Consider the following 24,914-nt stretch of genomic DNA (forward strand, 5'->3'; position numbering starts at 1 on the left):
CAGCCAGACCGGCGACCATGTAGATATAACGTATAACCGTTGCAAGTTGCAAGATACCATGCGATTATTGATCAATACATTTTCGACTAAGTTGAATTAAATTGATCGATTAAATGTCGCAATGTATCAAAAATAGCATGCATTCTGTTGCAACATCTGTGGAGCCCTTTAATTTCCGAGGTTTGACGTTTCTCAATGTTGCCAGTGTGCTTTTTTTTAACATGTTATGAACTGTAGTGTTGGTAATGCTGAAAACATAAACTCTTTTGTAACATCTTACTTTGTACTGGGTTCATGGGGCTCATACCATGCTCATATCATATACTTTTCTCTTTATCTGTGGCATATATTGATATGTCAATAATTGAAGTTTCTTTTCTGCTGTGATCGTAGCAGAAAGTTAAATTGCGCGTCGTTGTCGGCGATCCGCTCGCCACTATCGAATTCTGAAAGAGAGGACGAGAATGCGTTCGCGCTACGGTCGAGCAGACTGAGCGGCATGTATGAGAGCACGTGCGGAGCGGCGGCCAGCGGTCAGTGCGGCGCGGCGCAGCACGACGGCGATGGGGCCGTCGCGGCGACCGCCCGCCCCGAGCCCGCCGCGCGCGACTATAGCGGCTTCGACATCGTGAAGGCCACGCAGTATGGTGCCTTCGACCGCGTCCGCGAGCTCGTGGAGGCCGGCTGGGACGTGAACCAGCCGGACCATGAGACGGTGACGCTGCTTCACTGGGCGGCCATCAACAACAGGCGCGAGATCTGCCAGTACCTGTTGGCGCGCGGTGCACACGTAGACGCAGTGGGCGGCGAGCTGCGCGCTACGCCGTTGCACTGGGCGGCGCGCCAGGGGCACCTGGAGGCGGCCGTGATCCTTGTGCGGGCAGGCGCAGACTTGACGTGCCGCGACGCGGAAGGTTGCGCGCCGCTGCACCTGGCGGCTCAGTTCGGGCACACGGCGGTGGCGGCGTACCTGGTGGCGGCGGGAGGCGCGGGCGCGGCAGACGCCGGGGACGCGGGCGGCATGACGCCGCTGATGTGGGCGGCCTGGCGTGTGGCAGCCGTGGACCCGGCGCGGCTTCTGCTGTCCCTGGGCGCGTCACCGCGCCCGGCCGACCAGGCGCACGGCAACACTGCACTGCACTGGGCCATTTTGGCCCGCAACTCTACTGCTGTGTCCACACTTGTGCTTTATGTGAGTCTCTTTCTAATCCAAGGTACCTTTCAACTAGACCTTTTTCATTCACTCAATAATATATCATCAAAATCTTGACTAGGCACTGTCCATCAACTGTGAAGGTATTTTTCATTAATCATTATGTTAATAATTGCAAGGCTGCATTATAATCACCAATTATAAACCATTTGTGCTGCTTATATCATGATTTGCCAAGTAGTTTCATAAGGACTATTCCATGATAAGGTATCATTATCTATCATCCATTTACTATCAGCAAAATAAAATAGAACAGATTACAACAACATATAACTGCCTATCTAGTACTAAACCGGCTATGATGATATTTTCAATATAATGTATTAGTTTATTATTTTATTTGTTATGCAAATGCAAGTAAATAGCTAAATTCAAATTGACCACCAAGGATGAAGAAGGAAGATAAAAACAAAAATATTTGTAGGATGTATTATGCAAATTGATGAAAAGTCACAAAACATTAAATTCTAATAGCCTATTTCTTTATTTCATTCTAATTTGATATTTTAAATAATAGATGCAAGAATCCTAAAAATTTTCATCATTTCATGCAGGCGCGTGGGGGACGCCATGCTGCTGGGTTGTCTGGGGGTCTGGTTGCTGATGTTATTAGGGCTGAACCCCTGGAGCCTGGCTCCCGTGGGCCGGACAGTGGCATAGCTGTGGTTGATATACAAAACATTGCATCAAAATATTCAGAGGAAAATGAGGACTATGTTTGTATAAAAAGGCGATTTCGCGCGAGTCCTCCACTTTCGTCTTAGGCACAATGTGTACTCTCAAACCGTCCACAAGCCCGAGGTCATAAGGTATCCTGGTGTAATGTGTTTGTTTGTGTTGCAGGGCAACGCGCCGCTGGACGTGCCGAACCTGCGCGGCGCCACGCCGCTGGCCATGCTGCAGGCCGCCGCTGGCACCGGCCGAGACTCCTGGATCGGCAGCAAGGTGCTCGAGAAGGTGCGGGAGCACGAGCTCAAGCACTCCAGGCCGCATCTGCTGCGCCGGCTACTGTATGACAAGGTGATTGATAAAACAGCCCCAGAAATTGCTGGCTCAATATTACAAAGTTCTATGTTACATTTTCAAGATAGTTGAAATTCAACTTAATGTCACTATGATAATGTTCAAATTTCAGTTCGATAAAAGTGATACGTAGAACCCTGTAATATTGGGCCAGCGAAATGTGAAGCGGTCTGCAAAAGTTGGACATCAGCAGTGATCGGATTTTACGGTGCAGCATGGTGGGATATCGAGTAGATATATTTATTTACCAGTTAATTTTTAATGATATTTATTTGATGACATAAAACAGCATTAAGTCCCGAAATTCCAGGGCATATCCATATTTGCATAATGTTTGATTTGGTGTTGCACCAGGTTCAAGTCATCTGTACCTATACGCGTCTTTAGGCTCGTATTGCCAAAATGTCATATCAATACCAAAGATACATTGATTAAGATGCGTAAAATCTAAGACAATCTTTGATTGTCAAAAGTCAATGTTTGACAATTCAGTGACCGCAAAACATATGGCGCAGTACAGCGCCATCTATTTTGGATGTCGTATCAGCTTTAAGCTGCCTGTGCATTCACATATAATAATAATAATAATAAGCCCGCAGGGCAGCTTGTGGCGAGCTGTTGGGGAGTAACGACCCCACGGACCCGAGTGCTCCCGAAAGTCGGTCAGGGTCTCCGTCTCCGGCGTGTCTTCGTCGGTCGGAGTGGACCCTAAGGGGACCCGCAGGACTCTCAGCTCTGGCTTGCCTTCATTGGCCGTCCAGAGAGGAGTCGCTAGAGCTATATGCTCCAGGGGTGGAAGTGAAAGATGCATAAGACGCGAGTTGGCACAGTGGCTGGTAACAGCCACTGGGTAGAAAGCGGCGCACACCTCTCGACACCCCTGAGCCGCTCACACCGGTGTTGCCCCTGGTCGTCTTTACGACGGCAGTTTCAGGGGCCCATCTAGTAAGCGGCGAGTCACCACCTGCCTCGATAACGTGTACTAACATTGTTATGGCAGGTGTCCGGACCTCTCAGCAATAGCCCAATCTTTTGACCAGCCAAAATTCATCACCATAACCAGCAGTTTTCTCCACTATATTTACAATAGCCCCTACGCCTGTTGGGACCGATTTACGGGTATCTATTTGTACCCGTGAATGGGTTCTAGCAGGTGTATTACATAACAGCAAACTTGTCCAAAGGGCCTCTACGTGTTGGATCTTTATCCCCACGCACGCCTATCAAATGACCGGGATGTATATACCCGTGAGTTTAGAAGAAAGACAAATAATAATAATATGGGCGTATGGCGTAGGGATGTGACGACCCCCTCGCCCGCTGGTTTTACCAGTGCAATCAGTCAACGCAGGGCAGCTTGTGGCGAGCTGTTGGGGATTAGCGACCTCACGTACCCGAGTGCTCCTGGGGAGTTCTGTTACCCGCAAGGAGGGTGGGTGGGACAGGATTCTCTGCCTCTGGCTTGCCTTAGCCGGCCGGCCAGAGTGGAGTCGTTAGAGCTATAAGCTCCAGGGGTGGAAGTGAAATATGCATACGACGCGAGTTGGCACAGTGGCTGTTAATAGCCACTGGGTAGAAAGCGGCGCACACCTCTCGACACCCCTGAGCCGCTCACACCGGTGTTGCCCTTGAGCCATCCTAGATGTCGCTTTTTGTGGGGGCCCATCTTGTGAGGGCGAGTCACCGTCTGCCGGAAATAAAATTGCATACCGTTTTATTAGGCAGGCGTCCGGTTTTTTACCCTATAGCTCAGTACTTAGTCCATCGCTTTCACCCAATTTTAGATACCATCAACTCTCAATAGCCCTTACACCCTGGCGGGTGCTGCCTCTTCGTGCGTCCCATGACACGGGTAAGGGCAGCATCCGCTCGGTGCACCCCTTACATTTCATTAAAGTGTCAAAAGGGCCTCTACGTGTTGGCTTCGGCTCCGCGCACGCCTCCCAAAGGTCCGGAACACCATTGTTCCGTGATGGGAAAGACATACAAAATAATAATAATAATATTTATACTATGTATATTGACTATAAAAAAGCATTCGACTCTGTACCCCACACATGGCTGATTCACACCCTTAAGCATTATAAGATACACCACACTATCATACATTTTTTACAAAACACAATGTTACGCTGGTCAACTAATCTCAAAATATTTAACAACGCAACACATATAGAAACGGAACCTATTGACATTCGCAGAGGCATATTCCAAGGAGATGCCCTTAGTCGGACTCTGGTTTTGCCTAGCCCTCGATCCACTTTCTAATTTACTGAATAATAGCGAATCTGGATTTAAACTAAATTACGAAGGTACATCACACAGGATATCACACTTAATGTATATGGACGACATTAAACTTTATAGTAATAATTTAGATAATATTTATAAACTAGCAGATATTACACAAGCATTCTCGGCCGACATACACATGGAATTCGGGATTGACAAATGCAAAATTCAATCAATTCATAATGGAAAAATAGAACGCAATTGTTATATCCTGACCACTGGAGAACAAATAGAACCCGTTGATGAAGAAACTGGCTACAAGTACTTGGGATATCAACAATCACAGCTGATTCATCATAAAATAACTAAAAATACACTAAAACAGAAATTCACAGCTAGGCTCCATAAAATTTTAAACACTCACCTGAACGCTCGTAACACAATAAAGGCAATAAACACTTACGCAGTTCCCATATTGACTTACTCCTTTGGTATTATACAATGGTCCCAAACAGATCTATGCAACCTCCAAAGAACGATAAATACCTTAATGACAAAATACCGTAAGCACCACCTACGAAGCTGTAGTCAGAGGCAAACTCTACCGAAAATAAAAGGTGGAAGGGGATTAATAGACATCAAGAATCTTCACAACAGACAGGTAAGATCGCTAAGAAAGTTTTTTCATGACCAATCTACGCACTCTCATATACACCAGACCATTGTTACCGCCGATAAAAAATTTACCCCGCTTAAGACGAAACAGGAGCTGAGTTTTAAATATTTTAGGTAAATATACCCGTCTCGCTAACGGAAGCGGCACCTAAAAGTAGTGCAATAAGGACAAGGCGAAAAATCCTGCGTAAAAATCTCAAAAATCGAGGTTTCGTACTCCTCTGTTTCCTCCTCCAAAACTTAACCAATCGTAACCAAATTTGGAAATCTAAATGATTATGAAATTATCTGTGTCGGACCGTTTTGCTTTTTTGGCTAATTGATATCAGTTTTGAATGCCACGCCTCTCATTGCGGCATAGTCAATTAGGCCATTTTGGCCATTTTTGAAGGGCTCTAGCGCCTTAAAAAACAAAAATGTCAAAAAAAGCAAAACGGTCCGACACAGGTATTGACAATATTAATCTGTGTTGAAAAAATCATTGCTCTAGCTTCAAAAACCACGGAGGAAAACGAGGAGTACGTTTGTATGGAGAAATGACCACTCCCGTTGGCTCTTAACCTGAATGATCGTGCACAGCAAAAAAGTGAAGTAAGTACAGAGCCCCAACAAAAACTTCAGGCGTGGATACAAAAGTCACTGCACGGTAGACACCGACTCGACCTGATCAACCCAAACATCGATAAGGCGGCTTCCAACATGTGGCTAAAGAGAGGTGAGTTGTTCCCTGAAACAGAAGGATTCATGATAGCCATACAAGATCAAATAATGGACACCCGCAACTATAGAAAATACATCATCCGTGACCACAACTTAACTACAGACCTATGCCGACGCTGCCACGCTGCCTCGGAGACTATACAACACATTACAGGAGCATGCCGATCTATAACCCAGACTGATTATAAACATCGACATGATCAGGTTGCGGCCATTATACACCAGTACCTCGCTTTCAAATACCACCTGATCAATAATATAACTCCTTATTACAAATATACTCCACAGATTGTCTTAGAGTCCACCGATTTCAAATTATACTGGGATAGAACTATCATTACCGATAAAACTGTACATTATAATAGACCTGATATTACACTCCATGACAAAGCTGCAAAAACCGTATATCTGATCGACGTAGCCATACCTAATACCCACAATCTTGCGTCTACACACACTGAAAAAATAAGTAAATACACCGATTTATCCATTGAGATTAAAACCCAATGGCGAGTAAATACCGTAAAAACCATCCCAATCATAATTTCATCAAGCCTCAAAACACTTGATATTCACCCACTTACATATATCCTCCTACAAAAAGCTGTTATTATGAACACCTGCAGAATAGTGCGCAAATTCCTAGCTCTCGAACAGTAGAAACTACGATATCCTTCCATACTCGTTTGGCCAAAAGCCCGCGAATATGGAAGTAAAATTTCCTCCACCAGGAGAGATAAATAAAGAAATAAAAAATAAATAATAATAATAATAAAAGGGACACGTTTTTAGGGTTCCGTACCCAAAGGGTAAAACGGGACCCTATTACAAGACTCCGCTGTCCGTCCGTCCGTCCGTCCGTCTGTCACCAGGCTGTATCTCACGAACCGTGATAGCTGAAATTTTCACAGATGATGTATTTCTGTTGCCGCTATTTATTTATTTATTTATTTAAATCAGGCAACAAGGCCCATATTACAAATACCTTACAGACACTATAACAACAAATACTAAAAATAGAATAAAATAAAGATTTAAGTGGGGCTCCCATACAACAAACGTGATTTTTGACCGAAGTTAAGCAACGTCGGGCGGGGCCAGTACTTGGATGGGTGACCGTTTTTTTTTTGCCGTTTTTTTTTTTTGCCGTTTTTTACATTATGGTACGGAACCCTTCGTGCGCGAGTCCGACTCGCACTTGCCCGGTTTTTTTTTCTTTTACTTTACCTCTCTATTACAATCAACTCTCTTTGTCGATACGTATGTCAGATAAGTTTGTTAGCTGTCTGATTCGCCTCACTGCTTAGGCAGCAGAACTAAGTTTGCCGTTCGTTGAGTTTGCCAGCTAGAGTGGCTATATGTGCATGCCATAGCAGTTTTGAAACTAAACCGACCGAACTGAAGTAGTGGCGGGGTTCAATATTACAACTAAAACAACGTTATCGTGTGTTTAATTAGAAAAATAAAAATTCAACGCTAATTAAACGCTAAAAGTTTTCATAATTTTTTTGTTCTACTTTTTCTGATTAATATTTTTACAAAAAAAATACTGTTACGTAATTCTATAAGTTTTGGACTGAGTCTCAACTTTTCAACACGCTGAAATAGCATTTGATTAGAACTATTAGAAGGTAGACTAAGACTGACACATCAAATTTTAAGAAACAAACGGTCATTGTGTTTGGTTTTACCACAGAATAACCATACAGAAAATAGACTTCCTACAAAACCGAAGTTTGACAGCGATTCAGGGACGAATCATGCTGTCCCTTTCTAATGTATCGCACTATCCCTTTGGGCTATTTAGGGTTGTCAAAACTCAAGTCATTATCTTATCTGTGAACGTGCACGCAAGGGGACGTCAAGTTGTGTCAACCCTAATAATTGCTCGGAGCAATGCTGAGCCGAACGGAGCTGAGAATGCCCGGAAGGAGGAGTGTTGCCCCACTGGTTTTACCCTGATTTCCAATAACGTTGACAGAAGCTGCGTTGGTGGGTGGTGGTGTTGGCGCCGTTCGTGGCCTTCTACCTCTCGGGACTGGTGCTGGAGTCGCGCGCGCGCTACGCGGTGAAGGCGCTGCTGCTGCTGGCGCTGTCGGCGGCGCTGCACGCGCTGGGCTCGGCGCTGCTCGACGACGACCTCAAGAACATCTTCCCGCTCAGCGTGTACCTGGCTACTAAGGTATTAGAATAACACACATCACAGAATAAGCGCCGTTCGTGGCCTTCTACCTCTCGGGGCTGGTGCTGGAGTCGCGCGCGCGCTACGCGGTGAAGGCGCTGCTGCTGCTGGCGCTGTCGGCGGCGCTGCACGCGCTGGACTCGGCGCTGCTCGACGACGACCTCAAGAACATCTTCCCGCTCAGCGTGTACCTGGCTACTAAGGTATTAGAATAACACACATCACAGAATAAGCGCCGTTCGTGGCCTTCTACCTCTCGGGGCTGGTGCTGGAGTCCCGCGCGCGCTTCGCGGTGAAGGCGCTCCTGTTGCTGGCGCTGTCGGCGGCGCTGCACGCGCTGGGCTCGGCGCTGCTCGACGACGACCTCAAGAACATCTTCCCGCTCAGCGTGTACCTGGCTACTAAGGTATTAGAATAACACACGTCACAGAATAAGCGCCGTTCGTGGCCTTCTACCTCTCGGGGCTGGTGCTGGAGTCCCGCGCGCGCTACGCGGTGAAGGCGCTCCTGTTGCTGGCGCTGTCGGCGGCGCTGCACGCGCTGGGCTCGGCGCTGCTCGACGACGACCTCAAGAACATCTTCCCGCTCAGCGTGTACCTGGTTAGAGGTATTAGAATAACACACAGCACAGAATAAGCGCCGTTCGTGGCCTTCTACCTCTCGGGGCTGGTGCTGGAGTCCCGCGCGCGCTACGCGGTGAAGGCGCTCCTGTTGCTGGCGCTGTCGGCGGCGCTGCACGCTCTGGGCTCGGCGCTGCTCGACGACGACCTCAAAAACATCTTCCCGCTCAGCGTGTACCTGGCTACTAAGGTATTAGAATAACACATATCACAGAATAAGCGCCGTTCGTGGCCTTCTACCTCTCGGGGCTGGTGCTGGAGTCCCGCTTTGTATTTAAGTATATCGTTAAAAATACCTTACGAGCATAAATAACATATCTTTTTACGTTGTCATTAAAATTGGTTGAAAATGTTTATGCAAGACAAACTTACAATGTTAAATTTAATTTTGGAACACAAGGAAATATTATCCCGAATAATATTTTAGTAGTAAATTGACTCACGATGATAAAATTAAGAAATGGAAAGAAATAGCAAGTCAATTGAAATGTTTAGATATATTGGATAAGAATTGGAAGTATTTCAGAGACCAAAATTCGAAAAGACGCACAGTGGTAAGTCATTGTATTACGAGTATGCTCTTGATACACGCCGAGAGAATTGTCAACTTGTATTTACATTTCCACAAATATGTATACCTTCTTCTACAAATTTTTGAAACACGAATCATTTACGTACAGCGAAATGCTATACATAAAAAAGTATTCTGTCCGCTCAATTATGACCCAACGCAAACTACCCCGCGATAGGCGGTACTTACAAACTGCTCGATTGGCAATCTCAGTACCACCGAGATGACAGTCAGTGACAAATGGCTAAATTGATTTATAAAAACAAGGTTTTTTTGTAATTAAAAATATATTCATGTGTCGTGAAGTGGTGCAGAAGTTATTTTAGTTCATACCAAGGACAGTGGAATCACTTTTCACTTGTAGTAAACAGATAACTTCAGTAGAATTTGGAAAAAACATGACGATTTGTTTTCAATACTACCGTGCTAAGCTAAAACGTAACAACTGCATACGACTTTCATAACAACATACGACTTTTTAAATTGCGAGGATAATAGGGATGGTGTTATGCTAAATGAAGTAGACTATTTTATTAACTTGTGTTTGGTTTAGGTATTTTCTATATAATTATAAATGTAGTAATAAATTACTTCTTACATATTTGTATTTTCATTTTTTATTTCATGAGATGGAGCTATAAAAAAACTACCTAGTTATTTCAAATTAATAATCAAATTTGGTATTGTCATTTTACATTACTTTCCGTTCAGATTCCCACAAGATGCTATTCGCAGAGAACTATGGAAAAAAGCTGTCCAATTAGAGAGACATGAAAGTGAGTGGATGCCTGGCAAGATATCTAGAATATGTTCTATTCATGAGATATAACCCGTGAGATAATCATACCCGGTTCCTATATGTAGATACATTTTTCCTATCATGCTTTCACTGAATTAATTACTACTGTCACATATATGTAGGTTCTCTCTCAAGCCATTTCCGTCAGTAGAAAAGAGCGGCAAACATATTAACTCACATTATAGACGGGTCTAACGCGAATTATATTCAATTACCTTGATTTACCGACGTAAATCATATGTAATATGTGCTCAAAACGCGAAAGTTTAAAATATTATAAGAGCGGCAAATTTAGAAAATGTAAGCGCGCGAACGGCTGTGGTCCTATACAAAATTTTAATTTTGCACCTTTTTCTACTGACAAACTTGCTTGACCGGCTATATACATATAAAATATTCTGAACTGAAAGTGGGGATTTATTGTGACTCCGCCTGTTCAAATATTTTTGACCCGATTCGTGTACCCATGTAAATTTTGCAGACTGTATAGTCAGTCCGATTTCTAAGATCAAGTTCGCCATACATTTACTATGGCGTACTTGATCTTAGAAAAACGGACAGACTATACCTGAACGTGACTTGCACTGCCATGCAGATTGATAATAAAATATACAAAATACTTATTATAGCGGAATACATTTATACAACAATGATATATTTACTTATGTTGAGTTAGTCTGTCATGTCATAACAACATTTTAACTAGTTATCTTTTAATCTGCATTAAATTATTATACGTGAATTTTTGACTGGTTCTTCACTGTATGGCATAAACCTATCCCTGTCCAAGTCATATTCTAATCAAATATGAACCGCGAACTCTCAGCGGCCAGTACGTACAGCAAGAAGGTTATTAGCGGATTAATGTCGCTGATTGGTAGTTATTGACATTATATGCATTTCATCTACACTTAGCTATGTACCATTAGTGTAATAAAGATGACTCTTATTTTGTTTACGAGCTTTGATTACAGGCTCTGTAAACGCGTCGTCTTATTTGAATGTGTGTATGTGTGCTAATTTGGCCCGAGAATTTGAACGGTAATGTTCCTAAAGGCGGTATCCATGGTTATATATGATCGCAGTTTACGTACAATTGTCAATTACAAAATTGTTAAATTTTCCGGAAAATTGCTTGTAAATTGTAATATTTTGTGATACGCGTAATTGTAGATTTGTCGCGACAATTTACATATTTGTATAAATTTTCCATTACAATTTTGTCATTTGTAAATTTTGTGATATGCCCATTTTTACTAAATACATATTTGTAACTTGTCACTTGTAAATTGTAATTGTAAGTTTCGTGGTATAGGCCCCTGTACTGCTGAACAAGATGCTGTCGATGGCGGCGCTGCACGCACGCGCTGGGCTCGTCTCTAAAATGACTCATAAATTTGGCTTAAGCACTCGCATCGGGACACGGATCCGCGTACGAGGAAAATATTTGGAAGACAGAATTGCGGCACACGAGAGGTTGACGTTAATCAGTATTTGCTGACAAAAATGATTCCAATTTAGAAGTTTATGCTGGTCAATTTGTAATAAAATATGAATTAGTGCAAAATTTGGAGATATTATGCCAATGTTTATACCATAGACCTATTGCTTAAAAGTTGTATGTATAGAAATAAGTATCCGTTTTGCAGGCGTGGTTCTACATCACTTGGGCCGTGTTCCTGGTGGGCGCGGCGGGCTGGCGGGCGACGCTGATGTTCGTGCTGTGCTCGGCCGCGCTGTGGCACTTCTTCCTCAAGTCCTGGCGCTCCGACCCCGGCGTCATCCGCGCCTCCACCCGCGACAAGTTCCGGGTATGTTCTAAATCACGTGACCCGTATTCAAATGAATCAACAAAATCTAATAGTTACTATACGTATTAGAATCGACACATTGACATATATCTAGGACGGGTCTTACGAGAGTTACGAGCAATAAGAATGGGGCCAGTGGGTACTGCGATGAGCCACTGCTACAACGCGATTGGTTGATGAGTTCGCATCACGCGCGCGATTGGTCGCAACTAGTTGCGTAGACTGCACGATTGGCTCGAATTGGTGAGTGACACCGCTGAACTAGCACCATTCTTAGCGCCCGTAAGGATAGCCCGAGATATAATTATGTCAATGAATCGTTAGATCAAACATATGTTACTTGAATGTAAAATAAGGGGCTGTTCATAAATTACGTCATTTTGCAACCATCATGTGTCATGCTACCATCATCCGATGTCCGTTACCAGTTACGCTCTTAGGGGCTATTCATAAATGACGTCGAATGACGTAATTTATTAATAGCCCCTAAGAGCGTAACTTCGATTTTATGGGGCATATTTTTAAAAGGTTTTTGACATTTCAATGAATTTTTTTCTCTAAATATTTTCGTTACGTCGACAGACGATAATCGAGCTGTCCGAGGATAGTTCAGGCGGCGGCGGCGGCGGCGCCGGCTTCGACCCGGCGTCCTTCTGCTCGGCGTGCCTGGTGCGCCGCCCGCTGCGCTCCAAGCACTGCTCCGTCTGCAACCGCTGCGTGGCGCGCTTCGACCACCACTGCCCCTGGGTCGGCAACTGCATCGGTGAGTGCATGTGCAGTCTGCACCAAGCTTCGACCCGGCGTCCTTCTGCTCGGCGTGCCTGCCCAAGTAACAATTTGTGGTACTATAGTAGTCGATAGGACGTTTCCTAAATACCACCTAAGGTCCTATAAAAGACCTAAGAAGGTTGTATAAAGCCGAAATGGCGCATCTTATGGGCCATTCAGTGATATAGTAGACCTGTAGCAGTGTCAGTCGTGACGTTTTAGGTCTATAAAAGTGGTGCGCCGCCCGCTGCGCTCCAAGCACTGCTCCGTCTGCAACCGCTGCGTGGCGCGCTTCGACCACCACTGCCCCTGGGTCGGCAACTGCATCGGTGAGTGCATGTGCAGTCTGCACCAAGCTTCGACCTGGCGTCCTTCTGCTCGGCGTGCCTGGTGCGCCGCCCGCTGCGCTCCAAGCACTGCTCCGTCTGCAACCGCTGCGTGGCGCGCTTCGACCACCACTGCCCCTGGGTCGGCAACTGCATCGGTGAGTGCATGTGCAGTCTGCACCAAGCTTCGACCCGGCGTCCTTCTGCTCGGCGTGCCTGGTGCGCCGCCCGCTGCGCTCCAAGCACTGCTCCGTCTGCAACCGCTGCGTGGCGCGCTTCGACCACCACTGCCCCTGGGTCGGCAACTGCATCGGTGAGTGCATGTGCAATCTGCACCAAGCTTCGACTACCAACATTAATATGGCTCTACTTACGTTAGTTGAACCATCGTGACAAATAACACTTTCAATAGGGGGTTTTACTGCAATGTTCTGCCGCCAGAGCTTGCAGCACTATCGCCTATTATAGTAAACCATAGAGTAACTTATAAATACTGTGCCTTAAACTGTGTTTTGACAAGTTTTCACAGACAATAAAATATGACATTAATGCATCAAGGCGGTTTGTTAACAAGGGCCTACCGGGAAACGCGAAAATCGAAATTTAGTTATCTGCCTCTTTATCGCTCGAATATGCAAGAGTGATAAAGAGGTTAGATTAAGTATTTTTCTGTAATCTGCTTTAATAAGGATGTTTCACGGAAAGGTTAACGCAGATGGCGCTGCAGTGCAGTCGTTTAAAATAACATGTTTTTCTTGAATCCAAAGAAACATTAACCACATAGTACAGACATGTTTGGTTCCAAGATAGTTGTAATAATTTATAATCTGTGGTCAACCTCTCTAGGAGCCAACAACCACCAGCACTTCATCGGTTTCCTCGTGAGTCTGATCGTGATGTGCGGCTGGATGGTGTGGGGCGGCGTGCAGTACTACCGCGCCGAGTGCCCGCCGGGGGGTGAGGCGGGGGAGGGGCAGGGGAGGGGGGAGGCGGGGGAGAGCGGCCTGGAGACGCTGGCGCGCTGGGCGCAGTGCAACGCCTGGCTCATGTGGGTGCTGGTGCACGCCGCTTTCCACATGTTTTGGGTCACGGTGCTCACGTGCTGCCAGATGTACCTGGTACGTCTACTTGTTTATAAATTATAAATAATTTCTCGTTCGCTTTTGTAGTTGGTCTTCTAATTTATGTGTAAATATACGATTATTCACCTTATTTTAATGCATGAAGCTGACTTCGGTGGAAAAGTTTATAATGACTTATTATAATGACTCTCCAACTCTTCAACTCTCCTCCTTTTATTTTGGATTCGTTTCAAAAATAAGTTTCTTTAAATTTAATTTTGAAGAAATGGAATGGTTTTTTTCAGAATATTTGTTTTAGACCCAATAAATTTCGTCGCTGACCATGAACTCCCCCGGACCGTTTATAAAGATCGCGTTCTCAAGAAAAGTTCGGAACGAGACAGATAGATCAGTTTTAATCTGTATATAAAACCTCGCTCGATTATCGGTGTTCTCCGCAGGTGGTGTGCCTCGGCATGACGACGAACGAGCAGCTGAACCGCGGCCGCTACCGGCACTTCGCGGCGCGCGGCGGGCGCTCGCCCTTCTCGCGCGGCCCGCTGCTCAACTGCGTGGACTTCTTCAACCTGCGCCTGTGCGGCCTTCTCACGCCGCGCCGCGCCGACTGGGCGCGGGCCGGCCCCGCCGCCGCCGCCGCCGCCGCCGACGCCGACGCCGACGCCGACTCGGCGCCGATGCTGCAGCACGTCGTGTGAGGGTCGGCGCGCACTGCCGCCGGCGAGGCCGTGTAGCCCCCCACTTGAGGCCGCCGCTGCGTCTCTAAGTTTTATGTGCGAGGAGATACGCGACAGATTTTAACACGGTCATATTTGTTGACTGTAGTGTGGCGAACGAATTTGTCAGTAGATACAGATGGCGAATTTGAAAAATGCACGCGCGAACGGTCGGTCCGCCGTAGAAAATTAGAATTTTGCATTTTATTCTATTGACAAATTGTTTTGCTAGATCATTAAATTGGAGTGTTGAGCCAGATTGTCGCTTACGATAGGTACCCTTTTCATTATTCTAAAAATGCTCCGATGCCGAGTTTTAATAAGAAATACGAACTCTCTAATTAAACCGACGTGTTACACAATTATTTTCGCTCTCTAAACTACTTATACCTCAATTAATTCAATAGGCCTGTTGCAAGTAACAAAGAATCATGGAAATAATGGTTTCAACGAAACATATATGTTAATATGATTCTAAAAAATGGCCCAATCTCAGTATAAACTGAAGGATTATTAATATATTCAATAAAATAAAAGTGCAAAATTCTCCAATCGGCCATTTTTACTGAAACGCCAATCAGAAACGTTCCAAACAGTGACGTCATCAATCCATAACATATTTCTTAGAGCAACATAGACAACCTCATTGACCGAAATCTATACGTGGGCACCAAAGAGTTCGAAAGGTGCAAAAAAAATGTTATTTCGCCACTAAACATTTATTACGTCCAAAAAATATTATTACACGATATAAAGTAGATATCTATTTGTTATTACTTAAATAAAATGCTAAATAATACGATATTTCAACAACAAACATTTTTAATTATTTGGCTGAATGGAACTATCATTGCCATGTTGGCTGTCGTAACTAGAAAAAATGAAAAATTAAAAAGTAAAACCGGCGTTCGGTGATTTTCACTCAAAATGTACATGTATCTAAATAATTCATCTTAAACTGCAACCGTGTGAGAGTTTTTGTGTAAAATGAGTTATTGTGATAAATTTTTGTAATGTATTTATCATCCCTAATCGTAATATATGGTGCTGAATTAACAATATCATTCGGATTCAAGGGAAATTCGTAACTGTAAGTATGTAAACAATATCTACCACCCTACCACCAACTAAATAATGACGTCACAAATGGCATGCGAGGCGTTTTCGCGCGAAGTTTAAACTAGCTATAATAAAATGCAATTATCTATGTTAAATCTTATGAGTATAACTGAAATATAGTGTTTTTCGGAACTAATACAAGTGTACCGACGATATTAAAAGGGTTTTCAAAATTTGTCATCAGGCCTATTATATACCACTGCTCTTGGTTCAACTGCTAACGTTCTTAATATAAAAGAATTTTCGTATGTGACACTAGTGAGGTGCTCGGATATGCTAACTGTCTAAAATAGGCTAAGATCGGCCTATTTAAAAACGTAATATATGTTTGCAAATATATGTAATGTAGAATCTATATTTATGTAAATAATTTTGTATAGTGACTTATAGGCTCGTAGCCTGTCAGATATCGATGTTTCCTTTCTAGGCCGATAAATAAAAATAACAAAACGTCAGTGGCGGCGCGTCGAATATATTAGTTGTACAAAACGAAGCTTTTTTTTGAGACTTACTCGTATAGTAATCCGGTAATAGAATATAGTAGTACTAAAGCCGGTGTGAATTGAGTTCTATGAACGCCCCGCCACTGCAAAATACGGCCACGAAATAGTTTGCTACTAAAAAAACTATATCTAAATTACACTTACAATTAAAATAAAATTGTATCTGTCCCGAAATACACATAGTTAAAATCTGTCATATACCTCCAACTTACAATCTAGTTCGAAACACGTAGTATAATGTAACTTACTTTCTTACTACAGTTCCGAGTGAAACTTATAAATGTAGCGTCGGTCGTAGTCAGGTGTCCGGGGCGCGCGTCGCCGTCAGCAGTGCGCCGGTCTAGTCCGGTCCTATTCCGACGCGATCCGTACCGGTACCGACGCGGTCCGTACCGGTTCCGACACGGTCCGGTCCGGACTTCACGCGCGCGATTCCCGCTCGCGTACTCACATCGATCTCCACAAATGGACTATATTTTTTGTAGTACAACTTAGGTTATGTACACGTGTATTGTGTACGCCGCAATTCTAAACTCTATTAATAATTATAGTAATGTTTACCAAAAATGTTCGTCGCTTCGCGCGGTCGCGCTGACCTTGTAATTTTTATAATTATTGAAAAATATGGAATTAATGTTTAATAGGTTTAATTAAAGTTATTCTGAGCGAACAAATTGTAATTAATAATTATGTAGGTATGTTATTGTGTGCGTGAGGCTTGGGCGAGTGTGTGTTATACCCGGTGGAAAATCAATTTTTATACCTGTCAAATTCTTACGGCACATTTTGTGATAGAAATAGTATTGATATGACAGGTGTCAAAATTGACCAAAAAATGCCGTTGGGAATAGTTATTATAGGCATTCCACACATTCCTGAATTTAGCGTCTTAAGACCGGTCTTCACATTGTCAATTCTTGCTGAATTTTGCAATGGGATTCCATTACTTTTTCTTAAAACGTATGAGTTGTAAAATGTTATACAACAACCCCGTGATAATAAATCTGATTTTATAGGCTACCCCTATTACCTGAATGACATATAATATATGTATAAGTACATACTATGTTCGCAATTTTTTTCTGGCTGTACATATGTATCGTTGAAGTACCTACAGAAGTGTCGGAGATTAAAATCAGGAAGGTGTGATGCCCCTTGCACCTATGTACTTTAAGAAACGAAGCTTCCTCCTAATCTAACAATGTACTGTTATACTCATATCAAACTTGCGATCCAACTATTTTTGTAACGGACTCGCCATTTCTGAGCGTGAAGTTTTTAATGATTCCTCTTTCTCCGTAATATTAGTCGTTCCGGTAGTTAAGAGAGCTCTATTCCACAAACTAACTGTATTATATAATTAAGACAATAGTGGACAACGCTTCTCCGTACAAACTTAGTCCTCATTTTCCTCTCTGGATATTCAAGTTATGGAAGAAAAATACACGATTAGCTATGATCCCTTCGTTTGGCTTTTATCGATTTTTTTTATTTTATATTGAATTTATATCAAATAGTAGACTAAAACATATAAATATTTGAAAATTTTCTAATAACGTTGATGGAGAGGGGAAAATGGGGACAACATTTGTTTGGAGAAGCGGTCGTCCACTTCCCATTCAAGCTACCGCGTGCGTTCCAAATCGCGTTGCGGCGCACGGCTAAGCTTTTCGCGTTAATATTTAAATCGACACTTTTATTACTTTTTGTTATTATTTCTAACCAATGAAAAAAAATAAATGTAAAAGATGTAATTAATTTATTAGAAAAAAAATCTTACGTTATTTTTTATCCTGGGTCACCACCTGTTTATCAAAAGCTTGTAATTTGTAATACAAGTGGAAGTCCCTTTCTAACAAAAGCTGTCAAAAAGGGACTTCCGCTTGTATTACAAGTTACTAGCTTTTGATAAACAGGGCACAGGTCACCTGGGGCGCATTGTACCTATAAACCTACAAGTTAAAAATGGAGCATGGCAGAAGGTATGTCGTAAAGTCGAGACCGTCGTTTCGTATCTAATTGGCTTGTCCGACTGGACGGACAATTTTTTTGTTGTGGAATCTGGATTGGGATTAAGGATTTTTCTTTATTGATGAACTAAAATACCTTCATTCACGAAAGCGGATTTTACATGAGAATTTTGAGAATGAGGATTTTCGATTAGTTCCGATTCGCCGGATTCATGTTTCGCCTTATTTAGGTATACTTTATTAGGAAAAGCGAGACAAGAAGGGAACAATATGTACAATTGTACACACTAGTTCTCGACCTGGCTCGGGGTCTCTCGACTAGTGTGTACAGTTCGCATTATGTATTTGAAATGATTCCAAAAAATGTTCTTTTCTTTTTCCACCATTTTTTCATGCCGTTTATCCCTTTGTTTCACTGGTGGTATTTTGTGCAATAATTATTAAGTAAATTAAGTATCAAATACCGGGACAGGTGAAAATAATAACGTTTGTAAAAAATTGGTAATTGTGGCTTTTCAACACAAAAGGGTCCTTATTATACTTCAAGTGTAATAAGGACCTTATTATCTGAAATTACAGAAAGAAATTCTGATAGCATAAAGTATAAGGATCCTTCTCTGATGGAAAGCCACAATTAATGTAAAATATACGCTATATCTATGAGGAATCGTGCGTCGCAATGGGTTTCGCCTTTACCATAAGGTCTGCCGCGAACATTGAAAAATCTTTATCTGCCTTTCTATCGCTGCTTAATAATAGGCTGGTCCACACAGAACGACCCGCCTCTCGAGGAAAATGCCGCGCGAAGCAGTTCGGCCGGTGGAGACGTGCCCGAGGCATTACGGGCGCGAGTGCGAATGCCTGAGTCATGTTTACATAGACCGAGCTGCTCCGCGCGGCAATTTGCTCGCGAGGCGTCTTCTTCTTTATGGACCCGCCTGTTGAGGGAAATAGATGATTGAATGAACGATGTGATTCGTGGTAGACCCTTAGTTGCTCGTGCGGCAACGTACGTCGCGCGGTGCGTCATGTTGTACCTTGTAACTCGTAGTGAATGTTGCTTTTATTTTTGTAAACATAATAATACTTTGCCTTATTATAATATAAATATCAAGTCTTTATATTATGGATGTATTGATGCCATTACAAAATTAAAAACAGTATTATGCATTTTCTTGCAGTTATTTTTCACTTATTATTTACATAGCTTAGGAACGCTGCTCCGAAATTTTTAGCTGCTCTGGTTGTACCTATACGTTCAATATTAAATTTATTTTTCACCTCAGCTCAGCTCAGCAGCTCGAAAATGGGTGCTTTGGTGCTTAATAAAAGTGAACAAAATTCGATTTTGCTCACTCATTGAGACAACACTAAAATTTAGGTGTGTTTAATAGGTGTCTGGGGTACTTAATTTAGTTTCCTTATCTATATCATATGTTGTATGTCCACACAAGACCAAAAAAGTCAGTTTTTAGGGTTCCGTACCCAAAGGGTAAAACGGGACCCTATTACTAAGACTTCGCTGTCCGTCCGTCCGTCCGTCCGTCCGTCCGTCTGTCACCAGGCTGTATCTCACGAACCGTGATAGCTAGACAGTTGAAATTTTCACAGATGATGTATTTCTGTTGCCGCTATAACAACAAATACTAAAAACAGAATAAAATAAAGATTTAAATGGGGCTCCCATACAACAAACGTGATTTTTGACCAAAGTTAAGCAACGTCGGGAGTGGTCAGTACTTGGATGGGTGACCGTTTTTTTTATTGCTTTTTTTTTTTAGTTTTTTTTTTTATATGGTACGGAACCCTTCGTGCGCGAGTCCGACTCGCACTTGCCCGATTTTTTTGCACTTCATGACTCGAGTCCCTTGCTAGGCTCAAGATTTTAGTTTAGATTAGAAAGATTCTATTATACATAGACCTACCTATCGACCTATATCTAATTGTGGTAACATAGGTCAAGGGAACTAAACTTTTCTATAAAAATCTTGATATCCAGAGATGAAAATAAGGACTATGTTTGTATGGAGAAGCTGTCACGTGCCGTCGACCACGTTCGTTTTAACATGTTTTAAGCACACATCTTGAATACTGGCTTAGGGCTTAGCTTATTCCATATGTCCACTGTGTATTGCGTCTCACATTTTGCTTAATGAGAGAGTGAGACGTGAGACTTTTCATGGAAAAGTAGTTAGAGAATATGATTAAAAGTGTTGAAGGATAAAGTGAAGGCAATTAAAACAAGAGGTTAAAATAACAACTACAATAATTTTATTTCATAATATTTGGACATAAACAGAACAATTAGATGAATGATCGCTGGCTACCATGGCAGCATGGTGGTAAAACAGCATGGTGGAGTGATAGAATGATGGCTGCTCGTGTTGTTTATATGCCGGTGTGCTCCAGGATCAGTGGGGCTGCAACAAACATCGTAAATTCATTATAGAGTTAGACCAAGAAAAATCCGCAGCGATTTTGATAGCCCACACATTGTAAGTGTTATTTATATGTCATAATTTCATAGAAGTTTGATGTTTGAAATAACACTTGCACTGCGTGGGATATCAAAATCGCTGCAGACTTTTCTTGGTCTAACTCTATCATCATTTTCATGGTTAGCCTTCTAGAGGCCTATAAAAAGGCATTCCATATCATTGTATTTTGAGTCTTTATATTTACTAAACAAGGAGGTTAATAATTCGTTATTTCTGAGATTCTGAGTGCTTACAGTCAATATTAGGACTAAAATTCAACCAGTAACAAAGCTTATTAATTAATTCAGTGTTCATATCTCTAATGCTATTTTCTCTAAGATTGCACTTAGCTAGATTAGGCAATGAGCGGTGGTACAATATTGTCAGTTACCAGATGTCCTTGTATGTCATAGCCTCTAGGTGCAGAGTGCAGACACTATACTAAAAATATTCCCATTTGCATTATTTGACACATGTCACTCACAACAGCAATACAACGTAAAATGTCCTGCACATTGAAATCACAAAGGAAGACAGTTGCACTGTGAACGTTTACATTCTACGTCTTTTTTTTATATTTTAAATTTATGGTTGGCCGGACACCACCATTATGAATCGGTAGTCGTCTAAGTAAATCGATATGAATTTTTTATTTCAGGTTGCAACAAAGCATTATTAAATTTATTATATTTTCTTCTTATTATTTATTAAACATATAATTCTAGCTTTATTTAAATCTCAAAAAATTCATTAAACATCAGAACATCACAATTTGATACCTCAGTTTAGGTGCCATTCAATCGCTTGCCATCTCTATAAACGTCAGTCATAATGTGTCAAATAATGCAAATACTTATAATACAATGCCTTTCTATTGTTTGTAATCAATTAATCACTACCTACTGTTGTATAGATTTTTATTGACATACTAGATTTCATTTAGGGACTAAAGGTATTATTCTCAGATTTTCTTTATCTTGTTGTAGCCTTCAACTCATCCTGTCTGATGTATGATCATTAGATTCATTAGTATAGTCAGTATCAAATACAGTGACTGAAATTGGCCAAATATATTGTAACACACCTTTGTTACCATAGAAATAAAGATGTGTTCTGATATATTTGGCCACTATGTCTATAGTAAATATTAGATGCAGACTGTACATGGTATTTTGATAAAAAATTGTTTATAGAAATTACCTTTGGTATGACAAAACTTGAGATATGTTCAACAACAACATGTTTCCTCTACGTCTATGTTGGCCACAATGCTCACAACCGATCCCACTGAAGGCAAGTTTCAATTTAGTCTTTTTGTCCAACCATATCTTAAATCAGCAGTCGGCAACCTTTTAGCAGCCAAGGGCCACATAGTAGTTAACGAAATTGAAGCGGGCAGCACTTCGTTAATATTTATGACTTTATCAGACATTGTTGTTTGTCAATATTTTTTTTTATATATTATACGTTTTTGTAAGGTATTTAACATAATATTACATATGAAATAGGGTGGCTCGCAGGCTGCAAGTGAGAGGTTCACGGGCCGCATGCCTGTTGCCGACCGCTGTCTTAAAATATCCTTAAGTTTAACAAAGTAATTAGTGTCATTACATCTAAATTTTGTCTTGGTATGATTATAGTAGGAGTCTCCAAACTAAGGCCCTCTTTTGGCTATGAAAAGGAAGTAGGAGAGCCAAACACTATGGCAGCGACCCTTCGGTCAAAAAGTTCGAGACTAAAGTAAAGAGGGTAATACCTGACTCCATTTTTTGATAGACATATCATTATTACCTATTCTATATGATCTTATCGTGAAGTAGCCAAAAGTATGTTTTGTGTGCCCTTTTTTCAATCTTAAATGTCAGAAAACAAGACTCAAAAACTAGGTAAGTTTATTAAAATCTTCCAGACATTTTGATTTCACATTTCCAGATATTTGTACATATACAAGCCTGTGTATATGTACAAATTAAGGAATTAGTACATAAATTTAGCAGTAAAATGTTTACTAACCGACTCTTATGGCGGCGCAGAGTATACAGAACGTAATAACACTATTGATGGTGTTTTCTCTAGCCTGTCGTTTCTCCTCCATGGGGTCGACCCTTTCACCAAAAGGTAAGCGGAACATATCGAGACAATGTTAATTTAAACTGTTTGCGAATCTCTAATCAATAAAACACTGCGTTTGAGTCGTAGATCGTTTGAGCTGAGGAGGATCTCGAGGAAACCGTGCTACATAACGCGAACGTGATATGAATATGACAACTACTTGACAGTGACACTGACAGTTCAAAAGTTAGGTTATAATGCATTCACTATTTTATAAACAAGAAAATAAAAAATATAAGTACGAAATAAAATAGTAGAAATTAAATAAAATGACATGTATCCAATCTTCGAGCAACACGGAAGGGAGGCGGCATTCGCACTATTTCCCCTCTGCCGAGGTACAAGATTAGCGCGTCAATCTGATTAGAATCTAGCGCGGGTAATAAAACTAGTTGCACTTGGATTTTTCACTAGACCGAGTCTAGACGCGCGCCTGAACACTGCTGCACAAAAATGCCTGTTTGCTCGGTTTTTTGTTGTAAAAAGAGGTCGGGGACATCAAATTTACAAAAAGAGAGTGTTACATTTCACATGTAATATTTTTTTTACATATCATACGTTTAATTACATTCAAACACAATTATTATATTTTAGTCTCATGTAATTGTTGGATTTATCGATTTTGCTCGCTCAGTACAAATTGCGGATCAGTCGAGCGACAAATCCGACTTCTCATCTCTCAATACAATAACATAATTCAACGAAAATGTGTTAGTGTGCGTGTTGTGACACTTGTCACTCGTCCGTACACAAAAAGAGATCGAGGTTTGCAAGATTTGTCTTTCTATGTATTTGTGTCGTCATTATAGATTGGATTTTGTATGTAAGTGTGTGAGAAGTGCGACTGTGTGCACCTTTCCCCCCGCGAAAAATGGCAGAAAGATTTGTACGGTGAGATATCGCTTGGGCCCCTCCCTTCCGATGTGTCGGAAGCCGGTGTTGCTCGAAGTATCCAATAATATAAAAACATTATATAAAAAAAATGGAACTAAAAAATCCCTACTATGCAATGTTTACAGCAAAAGTATTAACACACTATCGCACCGCACCGCGACCTTGGTGCGTCGCACCCATAATGGCTCCTCTACACGAATGACCAACGCCGGCCAATCCAAGGGACGCATTTATCCATTAGAGGGAGCAAGTGATATTGCTATCTCAGTCTACCGCATGGCTGCGTCCCTTGGATTGGCCGGCGTTGGCCATTCGTGTAGAGGAGCCATAAGACTTATGGGTGCACCGCACCAAGGTCGACCGCACCTCGGAGTAATTAACAATAGAGCCGCCATTAACAGGCGTTCCCCTCTGTCGAAAATAGGCGGCCAATGGTAAACCACATGTCAACCATATGTATGGACTGACGTTTATCTGACATGACGTACCTATACATTTGATGTGCCCCTCCCCCGCAAAAAACGGCAGACTATTTTGTAAAGAAAATTTTAGACATGGCGTCTCCGTTGGTTATATCCTCTAAGACCGCACCACGACCTCGCTCTCACTTAGTAAGAGCGAAGTCGTGGTGCGGTGCGATAGTGTGTTACGGCCTTAAGCCATGAATCTAGTACATAACTGGATCTGGCAGGAGGGGGGAAGGGGAAATGACCGAACGGGATAGTCTTATGTATCTTTCAGTAAAAGTAGCAGCGAAAGCGCTATTAATGTTTGTCCTTGTAAATAGATAGGGTATTTAACAATTTTTTATGAATGGTATCAATCGATCAGGTTTGTTTTGAGGTTCAAAATGTCTGTATGGGACCCATTGTCTTAAAGCAATATTATACAAAAGTCACAAATGATGGTCAAAGTCTGAGGGCCTACCGCGAACCCCGTTCGACGTGTTGCTTCTCTGTTCCACTTGTAAATTCGTACGTAAGTGTGACAGGGAGGCAACACGTCGAACGTGCTTCGCGGTAGGCCCTCTGGCACCCGCACTTTACTGACGAAACGCTTCTAACAAATTGGCAATACATCGTGACGTCACCATGTAACGTTTGA

The 24,914-nt window shown here is 42.2% G+C and overlaps 1 protein-coding gene and 1 long non-coding RNA gene across 2 annotated transcripts; one reads left to right on the top strand and one right to left on the bottom strand.

Annotated features, from left to right (window-relative positions):
- The first annotated feature begins 339 nt into the window (after positions 1-339).
- LOC134806590 (palmitoyltransferase Hip14) lies at positions 340-15,134 on the top strand. The gene is made up of 7 exons (XM_063779902.1): positions 340-1,192; positions 2,057-2,233; positions 7,845-8,045; positions 11,685-11,846; positions 12,429-12,609; positions 13,787-14,058; positions 14,463-15,134. The coding sequence occupies exons 1-7, from the start codon at positions 500-502 to the stop codon at positions 14,715-14,717; spliced, it is 1,941 nt and encodes a 646-aa protein (XP_063635972.1). The 5' UTR covers positions 340-499; the 3' UTR covers positions 14,718-15,134.
- A 5,441-nt stretch (positions 15,135-20,575) lies between these two features.
- Positions 20,576-23,162, bottom strand: LOC134806303 (uncharacterized). Its single transcript, XR_010146504.1, has 2 exons — positions 22,818-23,162; positions 20,576-20,747 (listed from the first exon to the last, which is right to left on the bottom strand). It is a non-coding gene; the product is annotated as an uncharacterized LOC134806303 (long non-coding RNA).
- Between the last annotated feature and the right edge of the window lie 1,752 nt (positions 23,163-24,914).

The sequence above is a fragment of the Cydia splendana genome, chromosome 3 (assembly GCF_910591565.1).
Source record: "Cydia splendana chromosome 3, ilCydSple1.2, whole genome shotgun sequence".
NCBI lineage: Eukaryota > Metazoa > Arthropoda > Insecta > Lepidoptera > Tortricidae > Cydia > Cydia splendana.